This window comes from Dipteris shenzhenensis, chromosome 15, assembly GCF_047967505.1.
Source record: "Dipteris shenzhenensis isolate YYH24624 ecotype China chromosome 15, Dip_SZ_1.0, whole genome shotgun sequence".
In the NCBI taxonomy this organism is placed as follows: Eukaryota; Viridiplantae; Streptophyta; class Polypodiopsida; order Gleicheniales; family Dipteridaceae; genus Dipteris; species Dipteris shenzhenensis.
Window position 1 is genome coordinate 34,938,488 of NC_141610.1, and position 21,708 is coordinate 34,960,195.

General features: G+C 41.0%; 1 protein-coding gene across 3 annotated transcripts in view; it reads right to left on the minus strand.

Annotated features, from left to right (window-relative positions):
* LOC147893728 (RNA helicase family protein) overlaps positions 1–21,708 on the minus strand; it is a 57,327-nt gene that overhangs the window by 16,761 nt on the left and 18,858 nt on the right. For all 3 annotated transcript variants that reach the window (XM_087385675.1, XM_087385674.1, XM_087385673.1), the window contains exons 8-14: positions 20,800–20,869; positions 20,533–20,628; positions 11,281–11,374; positions 11,134–11,180; positions 10,839–10,922; positions 10,699–10,752; positions 4,358–4,458 (exon numbers count right to left, since the gene is read on the minus strand). In XM_087385675.1, coding sequence (XP_087241801.1) covers positions 4,358–4,458; positions 10,699–10,752; positions 10,839–10,922; positions 11,134–11,180; positions 11,281–11,374; positions 20,533–20,628; positions 20,800–20,869 — 546 coding nt within the window. The remainder of the gene's footprint in view (positions 1–4,357; positions 4,459–10,698; positions 10,753–10,838; positions 10,923–11,133; positions 11,181–11,280; positions 11,375–20,532; positions 20,629–20,799; positions 20,870–21,708) is intronic.

Here is a 21,708-nt window from a genome sequence, read left to right on the forward strand (position 1 = left end):
AAGCACCACATTAACATGATCAAGCATGTCACCCACAAAGCATATGCCTTTGGACCAAAGAAAATAAGAGCAGCAGGGTTCCTAAAATGCCAACGGTTGCATAAACACCTTTGACCACTAAAGGCATTCAGTGTGCAACGAATTTTCAGCAAGAGAATCCCTGCCATTCCATTTCAAAGAGAGAGTATTTGCTTCCCTTCAGAAAACAAACTCGTAACAAAAGGAGTAGACAAATCCAAAAGCAAATGTTGCTTCATGTAAACCCATGGCTGATCACCCTACAGCTCCATGATAGTGGACATGAAGGAAGAAATATCATGCTTGGAAAACATCATCAAAGGCAAGTAGAACAGTATATAGGCAACCAGAATAAAAAAGAACTATACAAAAGCGAACATACAGAGGCCAAGTAGCTAGCTTCCAATACTCCAAATTTTCTCTAGTGTTTCAAGCACCCAGTCCGATTGCTAACTATGAATGACTATCCACCCAAAAGGTAACCAAGATGATGCACTAGGCGCGTGCATAAAACAATTTCCCTAAGCCATAAAAAGTGATGTCAATCTTTCATATGTAATGGAAGAAGCTTAGAATTTTAAAAGTTGACCTTGAGACCAGTTGCAAGACAATATAATGATAATGCATGCATGAGGCAAGAAAGATCAGTCTTAGTAGTGAAGAAGGAATCATCAGCATACCAATAGCCGCCTTTCATGAATCTCCAAGCCATGCGGTGCATCTATAGCTACTGAATGGGAGCATAGGATAAGTAGATATCACATAACTGAGTACATTGAACAAGAAATTTATCAATAATATCCCCCACCAAGATGCCAAAAACCTTACTATCTTGATACAGCCAGTAAATGACATGCTGCATTTTATCCCAAATCCCAAAGAATGACAGTCTGCGAGATGAAATCCCATTGTACAGTATCAAAAGCTTTAGCAATATTCGCTTGTTACAAGAGAACATCCTATTCAATCCCTACGTAAGCATTTGGCAATATTATTTGTAATATATATGTGGAGAATGAACCAGGGTGTAGACCCTCATGCAAAAAGCCTTTGATACAACCCATACCATCTTAGCAAGCAACTTATGGATGACAAGCATGAGTGTGATGTGGCTCCAATCTAGAAATGATTCACCCAATTGTTTCTTTGGAGATAATTTGATCAAACCTTTCTTCCAACTTGCTGGCAATTTTGGATTTCCCAAGCATGATTAATCATAGATGATAGTGCATGTGAAAGGTTATCCCAATATTGTAGAAAGAATTCCACTGCAAGGCCATCCCAACCATAAGATTTCAATTTGCCACATGATCTGATGGGGTCATTCAATTCTCTATCAGTGAAAAAAACTTCAACATGCATGACCTGATGAGGAGACAGAATTGCCTCATCAGAATCAGACTGACATATTTAAGAAGTTCTTGCCTTTTGTGAGTCACACAATTTGAAGGTCCATGTCGTCTCTTCACAAATCAAGGCATTTATTGCCTTTTGTTAATATCTCAACCTTATATTTCACGTATCCTAGTGATAAGTGCCTCAGCCTTTGCACGGGAGGTGCCTAGTTCAAGTCCACACAATGCACTTCAGGAGAACATTTTGCACGGTGGGTGATTTTGAACATACATTGTTAAAAAATCCTCTACGTGAAAGCCTCATTTCACAAGGCTCCATCGCCAAAATTTTATCTTCGCCTAGCGAATCAAAGCCCAAAGAGCATATTTGCCTCATCTTTGGCATAAAAAGGCATGAATAATAGGAAGGACCTAACTTTTTGTTTCGAACTCCAAATTTAGAGCATTTTGAAGCAGATCGGAGAGCACATCTTGCTCTTCATTTTGCATAGCGGAGTCGGCACTTTTGAGAAACTTGGTGGGCAATGGTATCAGAAGACCAACTATCAAAATACTCAAGGATAGGAATAAAATAAAATATCTCTTTGTGGGACGGAAGCTATGGGCATTTGTTAATGGGAAGGTGCCTCCTCTAGCACAAAATGGCACACAAGATGCCTATGAGGAGATGAAAGCCACAGCGATAGATATTTTTATAGCATGTCTAAAGAATAAGGTGTTTGCTTAGGTGATGAATTTGACACAAGCATATGAGATATGGACGTCACTGATATTTGTTTATGAGGGTAAGCTATTGGTCACATGTCTCAATTTTAAGACAGTGTTGTCACATCTCAGAATGAGAGATGGGGATGCAATGATGGACCATCGAAACAATGCAATGATGAAGGTCCTTAAAGATAGACTAACTGAAAATGACTTTAAAATGGAAGACCCAAAGTTTGTTAAATGGATACTCTAGAGATATTCCCATCCTTTGAGAGCCTCAAGGTGGCAGTGGTTGGGAGAGGCATGGTTATCAAGTCTAATAAATGGATAATCCTATTGATCCAAGAGGAGGATCAAAGTCAGTAGTATTTTGCCAAGTAGAAGCCATTTGCAAAGAGCAAAATAAAGCGTTCTGATTGTGGCAAGATAGGCCACATTGCCAAATATTGTCCTAGCAAGTTGGAGAAGTAGTGTATGCTTTTTAAGGGCTCGAAAGAAGGGAAGCCTCACATACGATATGTTGTGCAATGGCAAGAATGCCAATTGTAGCAAATAGGTCATACCAAGATCTTGGACATCTTAAGGACATTCGATTATGCACAGCTTTGATTGCATCAATGAAAATTGACCTAGATGTGTGGATAGTGGACTCAATGGCATCATAGTACATGTGATTGATTTAAGACACTTGATCCAGTCAAGGTAGCTCCAAATGTTCATCTTGGAGACAATCATCTAGGTGTATTGGTCATGTGTCTTACTATGTCACTCTGTACCAATTCTAATGGTCTGAACTAGACAGGCAGCCCGTCATGTGGAATGATTGCATACTAGATGAGCATGGCAGATCACTGGGCATGTCACACTATATGCAGTGGTCTAGATGGGAGTTGGGACCTGCATCCATAGTGGGTGCTTGGAAAGCTTTCAGGTGCTTCCAGAGGATCAGAGAGCTCGTTTAGTTAGTCACCTCAAAGAAAGTGCAACCAAGATGCACCAGATAGATGCAGCTATACCAGTGGAGTGGATAGATATAAATCATTTGCCTATTTCGAAGTCCACCTGGTGGGGGCTTTTTCGAGGACAGGTATCCCTCTATAGATTATAGCCTTGCGGGATGCACATGAGGATACCCTTGTCTTTCAGGTTCATGCAGGAGGCAGACTCCATAGATCTTCAGAGGACATTCTTTTGAAGGCTCCTTTTTAGCCTGTCAGGATTGCAAGATACATGGAGATGGGTGGAGACTCACAATGGTATCTTGATCCAGACCCTGTTCTCTTGGCTATTGGATCTTGGAGGCTGTGGTTGTATGGAGGTTCCCTTATTAGATCCTTGCAGTGGGATCCAAGGGAATGGGAGTGGATAGATGTAGGGCACCGAGAGAGAGCATCCCCTGTCTCCATCATTGGAACGGAGTGAAGCCACCAACCATAGGCTGGCATATCTGCCATATTAACCCCATTCCAAAAGTTGAATTTTGGGAAACTTTCCGATAAGGGACCTTAGATAGGTGCAAGATTGGGTCTGGAAACATATGACATTTCTGTCATTGACAGCATACTATGGACAATTAGGACAGCTAGGATAGCTAGGACAAATGAGATTATCATAAGCAAAGACTATTGTAACTATGACCATTTGGTTAGGACGCCACCCACAATACAACCTCCACACACCAACCTATGCCACGTGGGATAGGTAGGTATGCATGGTAGGACAAGGCAATCGATAGGGGAGTGACCGATTTGGGCTGGGGATACCCACGCCTGTAAATATAGGGGAGGGGCCTCTTAAGGGTTGTTGATGGGATACACTTTCGCATGCAATGTCTGAGATACACTACGCTTGAACTCGGCATTTATGGATTTTCTGGTACTAAACATCAATTAACCCTGATGTCAAATGTTTTTGAAATCTGGTTTACTTCGAATGCACACATTCAATTTACCTCAATGTCGTTATTTACCTAAACTATTTAATTTCTAAGCAATAAGGGAGATAATTTAAGAGCATGTCTAAATTAACTATTGCAAGCCACTGGAATGTTTACCTGGTCTTGAACACATGGAGCTATAGGGAATCGATGTGATATTAAGAGGCTTATTAAAGGAAAGCAGCATCATAATAGAACAAAGTGTATATCATATAGAGAAAGTGATCTTTTAGTTACAATTTAGCTTGAAGGGAACAACAAGAAAAATAGCAAAGAATGAAGATATAGCAAATGATAGTTGCCAGCAAACCTAGGGGTGGACAAAATACTAAATACATGCCTGTAACATTTTCCAGGGAGAACTCTCCCAGCTCTTCCAGCCCTTTGTTGGGCAGATGCTTTTGATATGGGTGCTGTAACTAAAGCCTCAACATCCTTGATCTGTAAACAGAGATTACAGACTGATCACATCCTTATGCTGTATTGCAAAATTTTCATGTCAATATCCACATTGTTAATACAATATTTCATTTATAAAATTGAGCGCCCTAGTTTGTATTGCGTTTTCATCCTTAATGGAGAACACAAATTGACATAAGTGCAAGCTACCATGCACTAACATTTTTCTGCCAAAAGTCACATCTATTCAAACAATTGCCATGCAGGAAGATGGCATCTCACATGCAATCAAAGATTTAAAAACATGAAAAAATATGAAAGGCAATGCTTTGCTTCGGAACAGAAAGGTCTTAGGGATATCTCCTTCTTTTCTTTTTTCTCTTTTCTTTTTCTTGGGTGGTGAAAAAGTAGGGGGAAAGGAATGGAATTTCATGGGAAAGGGGGAAAAAACATTTTGAAACTTCTAAAGACACTCTATGAACATTTAAAGACCTAACAAATTTATGGAGTTGGGAACAAAAAGTAAATTACAACAAGAAAACTAATAGGACTGCTGAGCGATACATATTCTGAAGAGGCTGAAACTTGCTTTTCCTCACCTAGAAAGTACAAAAGTGATGAACAGGAAAATTGAAAGGGGGGATAAGGTGAGAAATAACCCAAAATTGATAACCAGGACATGCATGATTATCTGACCCCCGTCCTGCTTTGGGACCTTTCCTTCATACAAAGGTCTACTGCCACCAACATTAACTTGTATCATGCTTGTATTATGACAACAACACCGATAAATAGAAGACAATTCAGAAACCAAAGGGTTTAGGGTTAATATATAAGGCCCAAAAGAGAGAGCTCAAGACATGAGCTAGCCTGCATTTAGGGTCCTGCATTAATTATCCCTTTCTGACAGCCTCCAATGAACATCTCTGAAACTATCAAATACCAACATAATCTTGCTCAATGCTTGCAGGTACGAATCTGTTGTGCAGCCAATGTATAATGTTCTTAGAGTTCAAATCTAGAATCCACCTCCAATTCAATGAAGGAGTCTACATTCCTCCATAGGTTGTTGCAATGACAATATTTTGCACCATACACGTGGCACTATGCCATGTGCCACTCTAGGACTTGATCTTAGTTCACAATTTAGGGTTTCCTTACAAAATTCACAGTTTCCTTATATTTCACAATGTGTGCAATCTGTTTCATCTTTCTCCAATGTTGCAAATTCTCTCTCACAAAAACTTCACAATGGTATCATAGCCATTCTCCCAAGATAGTCCCACACAAACGCATGGCACCAAGCAATAAATCACTTTTGCCTACAATCTTCAGGAGATTGGAGTGGCAAAGAGGAAGAACATGCATCCTGTCAAGGAGCTAGAGCTATGCTCAAAAACATGGAAATCCCCAATCATATTTTGGGTAGAAGTATTTTTTGTTGTTGATATGCTTAACAGGTGTGCTCGATGAAAGCATTGAAAAATGTGACACCCCAAGAAGCTTGTACAACAAAGAGGCAAAGTGTAATGCATTTGAGAATCTTCATGTTCCCAAACAGCTGAGAAAGAAGTTGGAGAGCAAATTAGATGCATTGAGCAAAGTTGTTATGTCACTTATAATACTAGGATCTTGCTAGGGACTACCATAAGAGGGATACCATGAGGGCTTGACAATGTCTGAAAGACTAGGATATTGAAGGATGGGCATAGTGTAATATTTCAACATCATAAGGTAAAAGGGTTAAGGCTTATGTATATATCTAGGCCTATACATTAAGCATGTGATGCTAGTGATGCCCATGAGAAGGCTTGTAGTGAAAGAGATCCTTAAAAGGATGTATGACACCTACATAGGGTCCCAAATGGCATTCACGGGATTCACATGGAAATTCCATATGGTTGTAGAGGTGGCCACTTTTCAAAACAGGACCAAATGTAATGAAAGAAGCACTTTAGTAGCCTTTTTAAAGCTTTCTTCTCAAAAAGGTGATTTCTTTCTTTTAGCCCTATGGGAACTCTTTTAAGCTACTCATCCCCGTTGCCAAGTTATTTCTTTCCAAAATTGGGCACTCCATATTTGCTTTTCTCTTGTGGGACTTGAAACGAGGGCCTTTTTGCGCTCTCCAAGGTCCTACCACAATATCCAAGACACTTAACCCGTTAAAGGTTAGCTAATGCATGCATTTAGTTCTTTGGACTAATCATAGTCTCTTGTGGATGTCCCCACAGTGTTATTTAACCAACTCAGTGCAAATGAAAAATAAAACTTGTTCTAGTAAACCGAAATCAACTTTCTTTGACTGAAGTCAATCTTAAATATTTCTCTATATTTCTTGGAAAAAGTATGATTTCATGATATCCCCTCGACTTCTAATCAGTTGTCCTCAACTGAAAAGGTTCTTGTGGATACTCTGAGGAAAAACCCTCTTCCACCTACTTGACATGTAGTGCCAAGTAGTTCTTGAGCATAGTTCAAAGAAACATTTCAATACTTAGAAACGTGAAACGTTTTGAAACATTTCAAAAAAACAAGGGGCGTTTCAAAAATTCAGTTTGTATATTTCCGTCTTAATAAATGCAAATTTTATGCCCTACATACATATAGTATGCTGAAACTATGCAAACTAAGCTAAAAGATCACCAAATGCCTTCTACAATACCTATAATGCCCAATGATTTTGAAAGTATTCTAGCTTGTAAGTTGTTACTAGCTAGTTGTTACAAAAGACTAGAGAGAATTAAAATGAGATGAGGTTTGAACTTAAAAATTAGTAATAAAGAGACTAGAATCTAGATTACAAAGTTTAAATTTCAAACTTTTAACTAAAGTTTACTGAAATATTAATATCTTTGATTTAGGTTAATACATGTAAGGGTACTCCATGTTTCATTGGTAATGAAACGTTTCGAAACATTTCATTACCAATGAAATGCATTTCATTGTGACTATGTTCTTGAGCTCAACAAAGTCTACACGTAACCTTGAGCTCTTTCTTCTCTGTGTAAAAACATAATCTGTTCTTTCTTGGCAAATTCATGCTCCTCTTCTTAGCAAATCCATGCCTTTCTTTCTTGCCCCCCTTTTTCTTGTGCTTCTTCTTTGGCTTACACAAGCTCTGCCTCTTGCCATTATGTTGGTGGTGGAGACCAATTAGTGCTTCCAAAAGATATCTGGCCTCCTCAATGACACTCCTGAGTGTGAATATGTGATCCATAGTCCCATGGTCTCGCCTGAAACCGGCCTAACCCTCTGCTCTGAGCTCTCTCATCTCTGCGAACAAGCTAACCGATGCATCCAATACTGCTGCATAGATCTTGGACATCACATGTCCAATCATGATAGTCCTGTAGTTATTCAGGTCCATGGGATCCCGTGCCTTGTGGATGGGGGTGATGGTGTTGAGTGTCCAAGTGCGCGGGAAGCCAAGGCAAACAACGTCATTGAATAGCTTTGCTAGGATCAGGGCTAACGTGTCGATCCCATATGCGATAAACTCAGTGCATAGCCCCTCGTGATCCTTAGCTCGGCCATTGTGCAGTTTCAATGTTGCGTCCTTGACTCCCCCTCTGGTAAACAACGTGCAAGTGGTGGGGCGGGGTGTGTGTAGGAGATCTGGAATAGGCTGGTGTGGGACATCATAAAGATGGCGTGCATACGTGTAGCAAACTCTCGTGTCGGTGAGGGGTGATGGAGACCTACGCTCAAGGAATCTTCGCCAAAAATCTTTAGAGTTGTTGCTGTATAAGATGTTCAGCAGCTCCTCATTTCGACGAAGAAATCCCTGCTTCTTCCGACGTACGAGATGTCGGTACTTGCGTACCATGTCTAATGTGTTCGCAAGGTGACATCTGGTTTCAAGTCGGAGTTGTCGGCGATAAGCCTTGCACTCCGCATCGTACCAGTTGTTGCAAGGTACAGAGCCAAGAGGTGGTGGTCTAGTGGACCGTGTGGTGTGGGAAAAGATTTGGAGGACAGCCTCGTGGAGTGTGCGACTAATCAAGGCAGCACGGTCTTCTATGAGTGGTATGTGATCGATGTAAGTTAGGAGTCTCTTTAGGCATCCAGAGTAGGCAGGGGAGAGACTGTGATCAAATTGTATGTCGTGGTAGGTGTCGTGCTTCCTATGTGGTGTGTGTGGTGTGGCTAAGCGTGGAGTGGCGATAGTGAAGAATAGGTATGTGTGATCAGTTCCTAGAGGGAGTGGTGCTACAGTGAAGTCGGTGATACATGAGATGAAGGCAGGGGATCCCATGATGTAATCTACTACACTAGTGCCCCCCTGTGTGGAAAGCAAGTAAAACCACCTGAGGAGGGCCATAGGTCAAGCCCGTTATAGATGATGAGATCACGCATCCTACCCAGATCAAGGAGCGTGTGTCCATGTGGTGTAACAAGCCCGTGTCGGTCCGATGAGATCCTGGTCATACCTACTCCGTCTAGGTCCATGTCTAGTAGCATGATAGAGTCGTCTTGAATGTCCAAGAGTGGTGCCTGGCGCGTGCTCGTCTTGGCGTTGAAGTCCCCAACAAGGAGAACTTCCCCGCGGGCTGAAAGGTCTAGGATATCCTGATGTAAGGGTGCATATGGCGATGTCTCACCCTCCTCTTGTGCCACTCTGGCGAAGTGGGATGTGTCTGGCGGGAAGTAGCATATTGCTATGAAAAGGTCACGAGTGGCTGTGCGTTGGATCCGGATCCACATGAATCGGGAGTGTGCGTCCTTCCTCTCAATGGAGATGGCTCCAGTGAGGGAAGACTTGTACAATACTGCGACCCCGCCTGATCCTCGAACTCCTCCCGTATCCCTCGTCTCATCCTTGAAGGCTGACTCCCATGTGTAGCCACTGACTATCGGTAGTGGACGCTCTAGGCTCTGGTGTGTCTCCGTGTAAAAGACTATGTCTCGTCCTGTGTAAGATTCCGAGAAGTTCCCTGGGTCTGACCATAAGGTACCATTACAGTTCCAAGAAGAGTAAGATTCTCTCACAGACAAATAAGCTCAACGGTACAAGAATATGGATATTTCGACCCAAAGGAGTATTGAAGTCACTAAAGTGAAGGATGTATGTAAATCAGGAAAATGGGCAGTCTACCAAGACGAACAAGTATTAATTAGGGATTTCTCTCAGTTTTAAACTAGAGCATAGATGTGTGTTTATGATAATCTCGAGTTGAGATGCCATGTGTACTCCTTGATTCTTTGATGCTCAAAGCTGTAGCAGTTACTCTGGTGTGTACTTTGTCTCATAAGCCAAGGCCTCCCGCAAATGTTAATATATTTTTCTTTCTTTCTTTCTAAGGATTTTTTCAGTTTTTTCACATCACATGTTCTTTTCATGAACACAAGCACTTTACTTGCATATAGATTTCGGTTCTAGTGATGAAAAAGGTGATCACTTATACACATGTATCCCTTTACTTTCAATATACATTTAATAGAAACATATATCCCTTTACTTTCAAGATATACATTTAATAGAAACAGGGAAAAACAGCCCACTGTATAGAGTTGTACACAATTTTGTTCTAGCAAAACCCTATTAACCTCACACACATGTACGTGCATCGTGCATGCATGCCCCCATCCCAAGCTGAGCCCAACATTATTTCCAGAAAAGCAAAGCAAAAAAATGTGTTTCAAAACCATACAATTATAAACATATGCTCTCACACAAAACGCACATATACATGCCCTCATACACATGAGCAGCCCTATTTTACGAGGTCTTCATACTGAGTTATTCTCAAAACCTCCAAAGGTGAGAGGCAGAGGCAGAATCCACAATGCCAATGGCTAGTACTAAAAGAGAAAGCTAATTAAAAAGCAGTCCAGGTCTTTTTCTCCAAGCTACAACTGCCTGTGAAGAAAAAGAGTATTTCGTTTTCAATCTCTCCCAAACAACCATTTGCGGTAAAATGGTCACTGATAGAGAAATGCACTGCTAAAATGGTAAAGAATCAATATCAGCAGGCCGCAACTTGAGAAAAACGTCACAAGGCGAAATTTGCATGTCCATTACTACATCCAAAAATAACCTCTAAAAATAAAACAGACAGTGCAGATCTAACCTAAGATACCTAAGATAACCACCCACGAGTTTGAAAACAATAAACTCCATCATGCATAGCATAAATTAGTGACTAGCATTAGCCCCAATGGTGGCTGGAGACCATGGCTGTACAATCCAATCCTTCTTATTATTTTTTTTACTTACTTTAATGCATGTGCAACTTGAGGCCTTCCTATGAAATTGCATGATGAGTGTTTCACAGATCTTACCGGATTGTAAAACCGTTGCTTTGAAAATCCACTATCCACAACATAGACAATACCCTGTGGATGCCAGCAAGCATAGTCTTTAAAAGATGCCATAAAGATTTCAAAGCTTTGAAGTAAAGGGAAATCTTCTTAGCCCTTGCCTCAAGAGTGATTGATGTCTCTGCAATATTAGTTGCCACGATCACTTTCCTCTTGCCTCTTGGAGCAGCACTAAAAGCAAGTTCCTAGAATAGATCTTGGCATGCTGGTTAATAATATAACAAAATGTGTAAAGAGAAAAACAAAAAGGGGCCCAAAGGTTGGCAGAAAGAAGGAAACAAGAGGGGGGGAAAGGGGACAATTGGGTTGGGATTTCAGACAGTATGCATGCAAAACAAGAAATAAAAATCAAGACAGACCATCACAGAAAGCTGTCATAGAATGCTTATAGATAACCTGATCTGCTCGAGACAAACCCGCATAGAGAGGTAAGACCAGCAATGCTGAAAGCACAAAGACAATAACTTTTAGAATCATCAGACGTGCTCCTGGTTTTGTAAAAGCTCCAGAGTTCTATATAGTAGTAACCAGTACGAGAAGTACCACTTGTTTGATCCATTTCATCTTGAATAAGGTGGACAGTTTCATCCACATCATCTTGACCGGTCATAAAAACTAGTATGTCACCTGCAGGTTCCTAAAACACAACTTGTTTTCATGTTCATTGCGCTTTCACATAAGCTGCATGAAAAACTGCCAGTTTACAAATTCATTTGAAGTGGTTACCACAAAATAACAGCAAAAATATGGCAAGTGCAAAGACAGCACTTATATAGAAAAAGAATGTAAAGGACAGTTTGAAAGACAAACAAAAAAAAAAGAGACCAACAAAAGTTTGGTTATGTGAAAACTGTCAAGAAAGGTAAGAAGGCAGCATTCAACCATTCTACAGGATGCTCACAAAAACAATGAAGGATATCAAAATAACAGGGTCATGCATCATGGTTTTCTATACGAGCCCTAATCTCTTTGTATTCTCAACTTTTGGTATCAGATCCAACCTCATCCCTTCTACTTGCACCCTTGTATCAACTCTTGTAAGTTGGCCAGAAGGGAGAGCACTTCGACCGTATGAGGAGGAGCTTTCACAAGTCACTTGCTGCTCACATACACCCACCTCGAGGAGCACTTGGAACAGCAAGCATCATTGTTCAGCAGTTACACACTCCACACAGCTCAAGGAGCACTAGTCATCCATCGTACGCTCTGTCCATACATCAGTTTAAAATGGAAACAAACCTTTTTGTTTCTGAACATTTTAGGACGACAACTTTTTTAAGAAGACTGTTTTCCGTACAACCCATCCTTAATCCGCATGCAGCTTTGCATGGTCGACATTGCTTCTAGAGCCTTTGAAAGCAGTTTGCAGCACTTTGACGCAAAGAAATCTATATTTTATTTCTACATTCTAGAAAATTCAATTTTAAAAAAATGTTGGACTACCAAGGTAGGTTTCCAACATGCATCACTACGCAAATTTTTTGCATTCTTGCAAGATTATGGATATTTGGTTCAATATGGAGTTATTTTGGAGAGAAACTGAGTTGGCACGGACTGCGAAGCATTTGCAACTAAGTCTTGGAGTCATTTTTTAATTCATTTTCTGCAGTTCACAAGTTTGCAGGCATCCCAATGCAGCTAGATTTTAAGTGCTTTTTGCCATCTTTTACATGAAGCTGGGTGTACGCATTAAATCACAGTCAAAGGGCAGGATATTGGTCGGCATAGTTCCAAAACATACAGAACTGTCATACAATCATACACAGCTTGTTTACGCATCAGTTTTTCAATTTAGACTTAGCATAAGCACTTTGTGACACAAAGTTTGTCTATGCCTCACTTTTTCAATTTAGAATTAGCATACGCACTTTGTGACACAAAGCAGTAGTTTGAGTTGCAGCATTACATTTTTTGAGACAAGGCATAGTTTCTGCCTTTTGATACTTGCTTTAATTCATTTTGAGATCGTCAGCTCTCGTTGTTGCCAACATGACTTTTCTTGCAAAGAGCTCTGGTTTTATGAGTGTAAAGGATAAATTGAATCGTGTCAATTATACTCTACTACTGCAATAATTCCCAATAGTATAGGTAGCAGGTCCTCTACTATACCAACAATAGACCTACTTACTGAATATCAAAAGAAGTCGAGGGGACAAATGCCTAGCTTTGGCACTTACAGCTTGCTTAGTTAAGAGGAACAGATCAAGCATGCCAAAGGCATAGGACAGGTTAGCATGTATGTACATATCAAGGATGCCAAAAGTATAAAGAGAAATCGGATATACTAGCACATATGTATCAAGTGAACAATAGTCAACATGTAAGTGCTTTACAGAATCAATGAAATGGGGTAAAAAAGTAGCGTAATGGCTCTCTCTTACATAGATGCAGGGTGCCTTAGGTGTCTCAAGCCTAAGACTAGCCTTAGTGCACCAAAGAATTACATGTTATGTCCATATGTGAACATAACAAAAGGGAGAATTGACACACTAATCGCATATTCTCTTATAAATTATGGTAGTACTCACAACTTCATCAACTCTTGTGCCACTTGGATATACTTAATTTCTCTTTGGAAGGAATTGAAGCCCATGCATTCAAAATATACTTTTCAACACAATGCCCATTCTGCACATCCAGCTAGATTGGATCACTGGTACATGCTAAATGTGCAATAGTATGATGCTTTCACTTGAAGAATATGGGTTCATTATGCATTCCCCCATTCTGATCATGCTCCATTATGGTTAAGGTTGTCTTCATGAGATGCCACATGACAGGTTGTCAAGTAAACAACTCCTTATTGTTAATAACAGTTACTTACAGCAGGATAAGTATAAGCAAATGGTTGCTAATGCTATTGCACTCTTCTAGAAACAATGACAGATTGATCTTGATTATGCCTGGAATGCTTTCACTCCTCGCATCCAATCAGTCATTCATGAGTATGGCAAGAACTATCTAAAGCCACCTGTCAAACATTGACAGAACTTAGCCATATCAGGGATTTGACTCAGGTAGAGCTTACATACTTATGTTGTGCTAAACATCTATAACAGATGAATGACAACAGGAAAATTGTCAAATGGGAAACTAAAGCCAGCAAAAAGCTCACTTGGATAAAGGTTGCTCCTCGAAATATTTCTTTAAAAGTTTGCATTCAAAAAACCAGGCTAATAATATTTGTCAAGTTTTGACATCAAATGGTTATTGGACTTCCTCATGGCTACAACTTGCTCAAGCCTGTGTTGATCATTTTGCTCAACAATTTGGAGATTTGGGGTCTCCCTCACAGGAGGTTTTGTCAGCAAGACAGAAATTAGCACAGCATGTCAATCCCATCATTACCCCCTGCCCAGGCTCTACATCTTGAGGCACCTTTCGAGGAAAGAGAACTTATTAATGCTTTAAAATCTTGTGGTAAATCCAAATCCCCGGGTTGATAAGGTCTTGCAGTTGAGTTTTTTCTGTCATATTGGGATGCTCTTAAGCATGTTTTACTGCATATGATTACTAATGCCTAGCAAATCAGTAAATGCCACATGCTTGGAAGAAAGGGCTGGTTAAGCTCATCCCCAAAAAGAATATATGTGAATCATCTGCTGATTGGCGGCCTATTACACTCATGTCAGTCATTTACAAGGTGGTTGCCAAAATGGTGGCTGATCAAATAAAGGGCTTTTTCATGATGGCCTACATCCTACCCAATATGGCTTCATACCTTGTCTGATAATATTGCTAATGCTTACATTGGGATAGAATATGCAAAGTATACTCAACACGACGTACTTTTGCTGCAAGTAGACGTTGCTAAAGCCTTTAATACTGTGCAATGGGACTTTATCTCGCAGACCATGCAACCTTTTGATCCCACCCAATATGGCTTCATACCTCGTAGCACATCACTGATAATATTGCTAATGCTTACATTGGGATAGAATATGCAAAGTATACTCAACACGATGTACTTTTGCTGCAAGTAGACATTGCTAAAGCCTTTAATACTGTGCGATGGGACTTTATCTCGCAGACCAATGCAACCTTTTGGGATTTGGAGATCGAATGTAGCACATTATTTATTGGCTGTATAGTGACAGTAAAGCTGCATCCATCTTATTTGGAGATATTTCTGATCAGTGGACTTTATATTGTTTGGTGAGACAAAGATGCCCTCTTAATGCATTGCTTTATGCAATAGCTACTCACCCGATGCTTTGCTATATTGAACATCTTGTGGCACTGATGTCTTGCATGGTTTGGAGATACATGGCAGAAAGCCCATGATTGCGCAAGCCCATGCTGATGATTCTTTTTTCACTCCAAAGAACACCGATAGGGATCTTTCACAACTCATGAGTGCTTTATCCCTATATGGACTTGCTGTTGGCCTGCACATAAACTTTCAAAATCAAAGCTTCTACCTTTGTATGCCAAAGATTGGCATAGCCTTTTGTGGCCTAGGGAAATCGTCTTGTCTGATCAACTTGTTCGTCATTGTGGTTATTCCCTAGGATGAATCATGTTCAACTTCGTATTGTACAATCAATCTTGGTTGCCTATATTCAGTTCTTCCTACCTTTGATGATGTTTGATAAGAAAGACACTGCTTCTTTCATGTCCATTCTTATGGAGACTATTTGGTGCTAAGTATGGCTGTAAGAGTATCAAATTACTCTCTATGGAGCACCTCTATTCACCAAAGACACATGGTGGTTTGAATATTTTAAACATTCACATTCATATTTTGGCACATGATACTGGAATTTCTGCAAGGAGATCATCCTTGGGCTTCTACGATACGTCACCTACTTTCTCATTTGACCCACATGCTTTTGAGCGTTGGCATCCCACTCAATGGCATTTCGTTCTTGGATATACAGATGGCAAAGTTAAAGGATGTCCTTTTACTTCTCAAATCTCTCAGCTTGGAAAGAAATTCTATCTCATCTCAAATGGCATGGTCGTGACTCTCTTGATGGGAATTCTTTGCGTGCTGAGAGTCTACATTGGTCAAAGGTGTTGATTGTCCTCTTGCCTTATAAGAACCCCGGCGCTCTTATTTTATCTCATCAAAGGGGATTCAGCTGGTAGGAGATGTGCTTCATGGTGATGGTACTCTATTCTCTATTATCTTTTCCATTGGCAACTAGACAATATGGTTTGGGGATGCATTATAGACCCCAATGGCAATATCTTTCCCGATTTCTTCATTCTTTCTTGCCAGTACCAAAGCTGGATTTTACATCGTCAGGGTTCTACTACTCAAGCCATACGCTTGGCTGATGTTTCTGTGGCTAGTTTGTATAGGGTTTTGGTGCCTCCTCCTTTGGAGTGTGCAATGAGGAAATCAGCTTTGGTCCATGAATCGTCATCCTAAATGGTGGCGTAAAAGATTGAAGCAGCTTTGTTCCTGCAAGCTTTCTCTTCACCACCAAGTTTGGTGTTATTCCCTATGGTCAGCTTCTGGCACGTTGACATATTGCTCCTACTCTCTGTCACAGATGTTTGGCTCATCGAGAACCCATGCTCCATCTTCTTTGGCGTTGCCCAATGACTTGTGACTTTCTGTTTTTTCGTCGACAGTGTCTCCGAGCTAGGTTCCCTACTACTTGCTTTGGCACGCTCTTTGGCCCTTTGGCATCTACCCATGGAGGCCTAAGTTCGACCTTTTCTTCATTTGGGCTAGATATTGGGCTCTCTTGACTCTATGGACACACCAAAATCATAGAGTTTTTGGAGAGTCTACTTTTTCCATGTTCCATTTCTTCCGGATGTCATTGAGGCAATCCCTTTATGATTGCAATGTCGATTACCATGTTTATTTGTCTTACACTGAAATTTTTTGATATTGTAATCGTATGTCTCCTTTTTGGAGATGACTTCTTGTAATATAAGCATAGATGGATTTCACCCAAAAAAAGTGTGCACACGCACATGGGTTCGATATTGGGCACTCTGGACCCTCTGCAAAGATAGGAACCATGAAGTCTTAGAAAGCCTACTTCTTCCCTATACTACTATTTCCGGATGTCACTCTGTTCGTAAGACAGATTACACTCTCTACTTGTCTTCAATGAAGTTTTATGATCTTGTATTTGCTGGTCGCCATTTTGGGGACGTAAAAATACATGGATTTCACCCTTAAAAAATATGGGTGTGACCTTTATATCATGCCTGTAGCTCTCGGCTCTATGGACAATCCACTGTGGATATTTATCATTTCTTTCGTTTCTCTCTGCTTCGCTCCTTGCAGGATGTGCAGTTCATGGGAGACATGCTGCATCCTTCTTTTACTTTACTTCTCTACATTCCTTATTTTACTTCCTCATGATTTCTATGCTATAATACTGCGGCATAGCTAGACATGTTCTTTTACTATTTTTAGTCTTCTTGTACTAGTTCTTTACTGGAGCATCTACAATATGCTTTCTTTTTAATATAAGCTGGAAGCCAGAATTTTTGAATCACACGGTCAAAAACCTGTTGCATCATAGGATGAAAAGACTCCAGAGAAAAAGAAACATCTGCATCCTGAACAGAAAGAGACTCTGGCACATTCTTCACAGACATAGGAGCTGGACCAATACATGTACTCTTTGAAGAAAAAGCATCTGATGAAAGAGCTGCATCAGATAAATCAGGACTCATCATTTCAACTTCAGTCGAGATAGCAACCTGAGAGAGAGCATGCAGATCATCCTGTATAATCCCCTCTGCAAGGGGCACATCCATATCCTGAGGAAAAGGAGACTGATGGTGCTCAACAAGGGTGCAATCCTGAGCTTCTTCAGAAGGAGAAAGATTGGCCTGTGATTTATCTACCTTCCTCCAGTAGTGCTTCGGAGCAGTAGAAGAAGGCTTCTCCAATGAAGCCATAGCAAAAACCGGAGGAGAAGGGAGAGTAACCTTGACAGCTGAAGAAGAAGCAGGAGGAGTGGGCCTGGATGCAGAAGGGCAATCACGTGCAAAATGACCAACCTGTCGGCACCGATAACATACAGTGGGAAAAGATGCAAAATGCAGCCTGATGCGCATCGAATGGGCAAATCCCAAATCAAGATCCAAAGTAGATGGCACAGGCTGCATCATATCCCACAAAACGCAAAGGCGAACATCACGGGAAGCTTGCAAGAACTCCTATCGCGGAACATGAACAGGCCTTCCCAAAAGCACTACAAGAGTAGGAAGATGCTAAAGAAGAGGCACAAGCAACGCTTTGAGAGTAATCCAGACTGGACAGTGAGTCAGAAGGTAGCAGAAGGATCGAAAAGTGGATCCCAAGGCATCACATAAGCAAAGAAACCAGCCCCAGGAACAACAGCACGACTAACTAGCCACTCCACCACATCAGTCGAAGAAACGTGGGCATAATAAAACCCTTTGCCCAGAATGACAAAGGAGGAAATACAATCCGGACCCATTGCGGCTTCAGCCCAACGACGAAGATGAGCGGCAAAAAGAATCCTACCCATAAAGTCGAGACAGACTCCAAACTGCTGAGTCTGTCGAAGACCTGAAACCAGAAGGGCAGAATCCAATGAACAAACAAACGGGGAACCCGATGAAGGAACATCTATGACAAAGGCTGAACATAACTGGCGTAGAAGATCCAGCTGAAGGAAAGAAGAAGGGCCATGTGCGAGATCAAGCTTTGCCGATTTGAAAGAGGATGAAGAAGGCAAAGCACCGCGCTTCTGTTGAATGAGAACTCGGGCAGGAGGAACAGAGGAAGCGAAAAAACAACAAATGTTTCGGGAGCCTATACGGACGACCATATAGACTGTACGGATGGTGGTACGGACTGTATGGCCTGTACGGACGGGGAATCATGTACGGACAGAGAATCCTGTACGGATTTTGCAAGTACGCATGGAGTAGGTACAAATGAAGCAAGTACAATCGACTACACCACGTGTACTTGTACAGAGGGTTGTACAAAGGGTTAGACAAGAAGCGGAAGTTGTACAAGATGATGTATGGAGCACGCGATCTGAACCGAAGGCTGTACCAACAACTGCAAGGGTCAGTAGGGCTGTACAGAATTCTGTACAACTGACGGCAATTGTACGGATGACGATGAAGACTGCAAGGAGGAAGACGCGGGCTGTACGGGCAAAACCAGGGAGGGAATAGAGGCTGTCCGAGCAGAGGAGGAGGAGGTCTCCATCGCTCACACTACCACACCCCACTCTGCACCTACACACACACACGCACGCACGAACGCACGCACATATGTATGTATGTATGTATACATACATATGTACACAACACTTTTTTTTTAAAAAATTGTTACATTATATAACAAAATCACTATCCCAAAACAGGATGTGAAAAAATACATCACGAGAACTCAGTATGTATACATATACACACCTACTTTCTTTTTTTTTTGTGAAAATTTTGCTGCTTTACATTACAGAATCACTATCCCAAGACAGGATGTGGGAAAATACATCACGAGAAGATCTCAAGATAAGACAGATACACATCATGATCTATGTACTTAGTTTGCAAGCAATCGTAGAAAGATTGCTGCAGAGAGTGCCTGAAGAAAGAGAAACGTGAAAAAGTAGGATCACCAAAGACTATATGATTTTTATCCTTCCATAGAGTTCAAAGTGCCCAGTAATGAACCCAAACAAAAAATAAATCAAGATCCTGTCTACGTGGGTGTATCCCAAAGATCCAGAAGAGCTTTCCAAAGGTAGCAGTTGGAAATCGAGTTCGCAAACACTACCCCAGGAAGCTTAAAAAATCAGGAGTATGGGAGCAATGCCAAAGAAGATGAGGCATGGACTCCCGTGGAGCCAAACATCTGCGCCAGACAGCCGGACAAATGTTCCTGCATGCCAAAAGTTGCCCAAATGGAAGAACTCCCAACAAGACTTGCCACAAGAAAACCTGTTGTCGGAATGGAATTTTTGAATTCCAAATCTGTCTCAATCTCTTCCGCCACTACTTTTCGGTGCGATTCATTCACCAAAGCTGTTTCGCATTCTGAGAAACCCATGGTAGAGGCAAAAGCACGTTATATAAAGAAGAGACAGTAATATATGGCAGCCTCAAAGGGCAACAAGATGACCATGGAGAAGAAACACTCCAGTCAGAATGGGCTGAAAAGGCTGGAGCATTTGAGCAATAGTTTTCCACATGAATCTGTAATGCATACCAAAACCAAATTTTGCAGCAGCCAAAGCTAAAGAAAGGGGAATCCCATCATCATGAATGACATCTGCAACTGAGTGGACTCCCTTCAAGCTAAGGAAATATGAGCATCTAGGTTCCTGCACTGCCAATGGAGGGGCAAAATCCTTGGACCAATGTATGCTCTCTGCTCTGAGAGAATTTCCCTGCAAAGAATCCCGACCATGCCATTCCCGCATACACATACTTTTTTTAAGTGAAAACTTTGAATGCTTTATTTTACAAGATAGCTATCCCAGAAAATCTCCATGTAGGACAAATATACATCCCGCATACACACACACACACACACACACACACATATATGGGGAACCCTTTATTGGCTATCAGGGCCCATTAAATAGGTGTCTGCTACCCTAGCATCCACTACTGTTACATTTACAAACATGAAACGTTCGGATGTAACTATTGTATGTAATTATGCAGATGGCCTCTTGTCCACATGACATGCCTGGAGCAAGGATACACACACTCTTTTACTTCCCTCCTTATCTTTTTCTTCCATGTTGCATCCAAAAAATATACCACTGATTAAGCTGGAGCCACATAGCAGCATATCAATCCAGGCAAGAAGTGATTTTCAAAACGTACCAGCTTATGGATGGAAATCACTGTAGAAACTGCAGCCCTTACATAATCGTCGACAGCCTCTTCCTTGTAGAATACTTGCACTGTAAATGTCTTTCCCTGATTCAGGCGTTTCAGCTAATTAGAATGAGTTCACATCTCCGTAGTGTATGTATATTCAAAACAGGTCTATGCGGAGAGCTATACTTTTGCTGAACACGTGTGCGCAATTATGAGTCCAACATGAAGTACTAATCGATACAATATACTACTTCATGGAATGTGGCAAACCTCGACAGACATTATGGCCGGATTTTTGCTTGGGTGTGACTCAGTGCTTCCTTGCGCCCGCTTTTCAGCACTGAGGAGAAAGGAACATATGCATCAAATATATTAAACTGGCAAGTGCAGACATAATTAATATGTTGCTGCAGTCACTGATCCAGCATAATGAAGGCAGAGAAGGTGGGTCATTGAAAATATGCAGGAATTTCACCATGACGAAAATTATTTACGGCTTTATGACACAGCACTCAATCAAACTTCATATTCAAATTAGGATTATATACATACTTATGAAATAAAATGCAGTCATTATAGTAATGGTCCACATTCTCCTTTTAAATTGGCTTCAGAGTGATGCTATTAAACATCTAGCCTTAGCCACATGACATTCGAAAACAAGGGTGCTCCTACTTTGCACCCCTTTCCAGCCTATTTTAACGAGTCTAATTTGCATTCCTGCTACAAATGTTTCTTGAGTTCTTCTCTATCTATATCTATTTAACTGCAACCAAAATGAGGCAGACACTGTACTAATGAGAGAACACCATCTCCACTTATTGATAAGAAATAAGAAACATACAAGCTACGTTCTTGCTGAGCTATTGCTCAAAGAAGCCTGAGAATCTGTTAGATACATCGTCCACTATCAGCTGAAATACAATATTATACGCTGTAGTGGACTGAAATACCAAAAAATATCATCAAGATTATAGTCAAAAAACTCAAGACAAGCACAAGGCCACAGAGTACCGAAGCAGAAAGAAACAAGAAAGGTTTGTTAAAGCTTGTAGAAGGTCAAGGAGGCCTATGAGACCAAGTCAGATTACAGCATGTGGAAAGATGCCCCGGGGGGGGGGGGGGTGGGGGGTTAGAGAGTTTCCATGAGTAATAAGCTCAGCTCAAGCCTAACTCGGG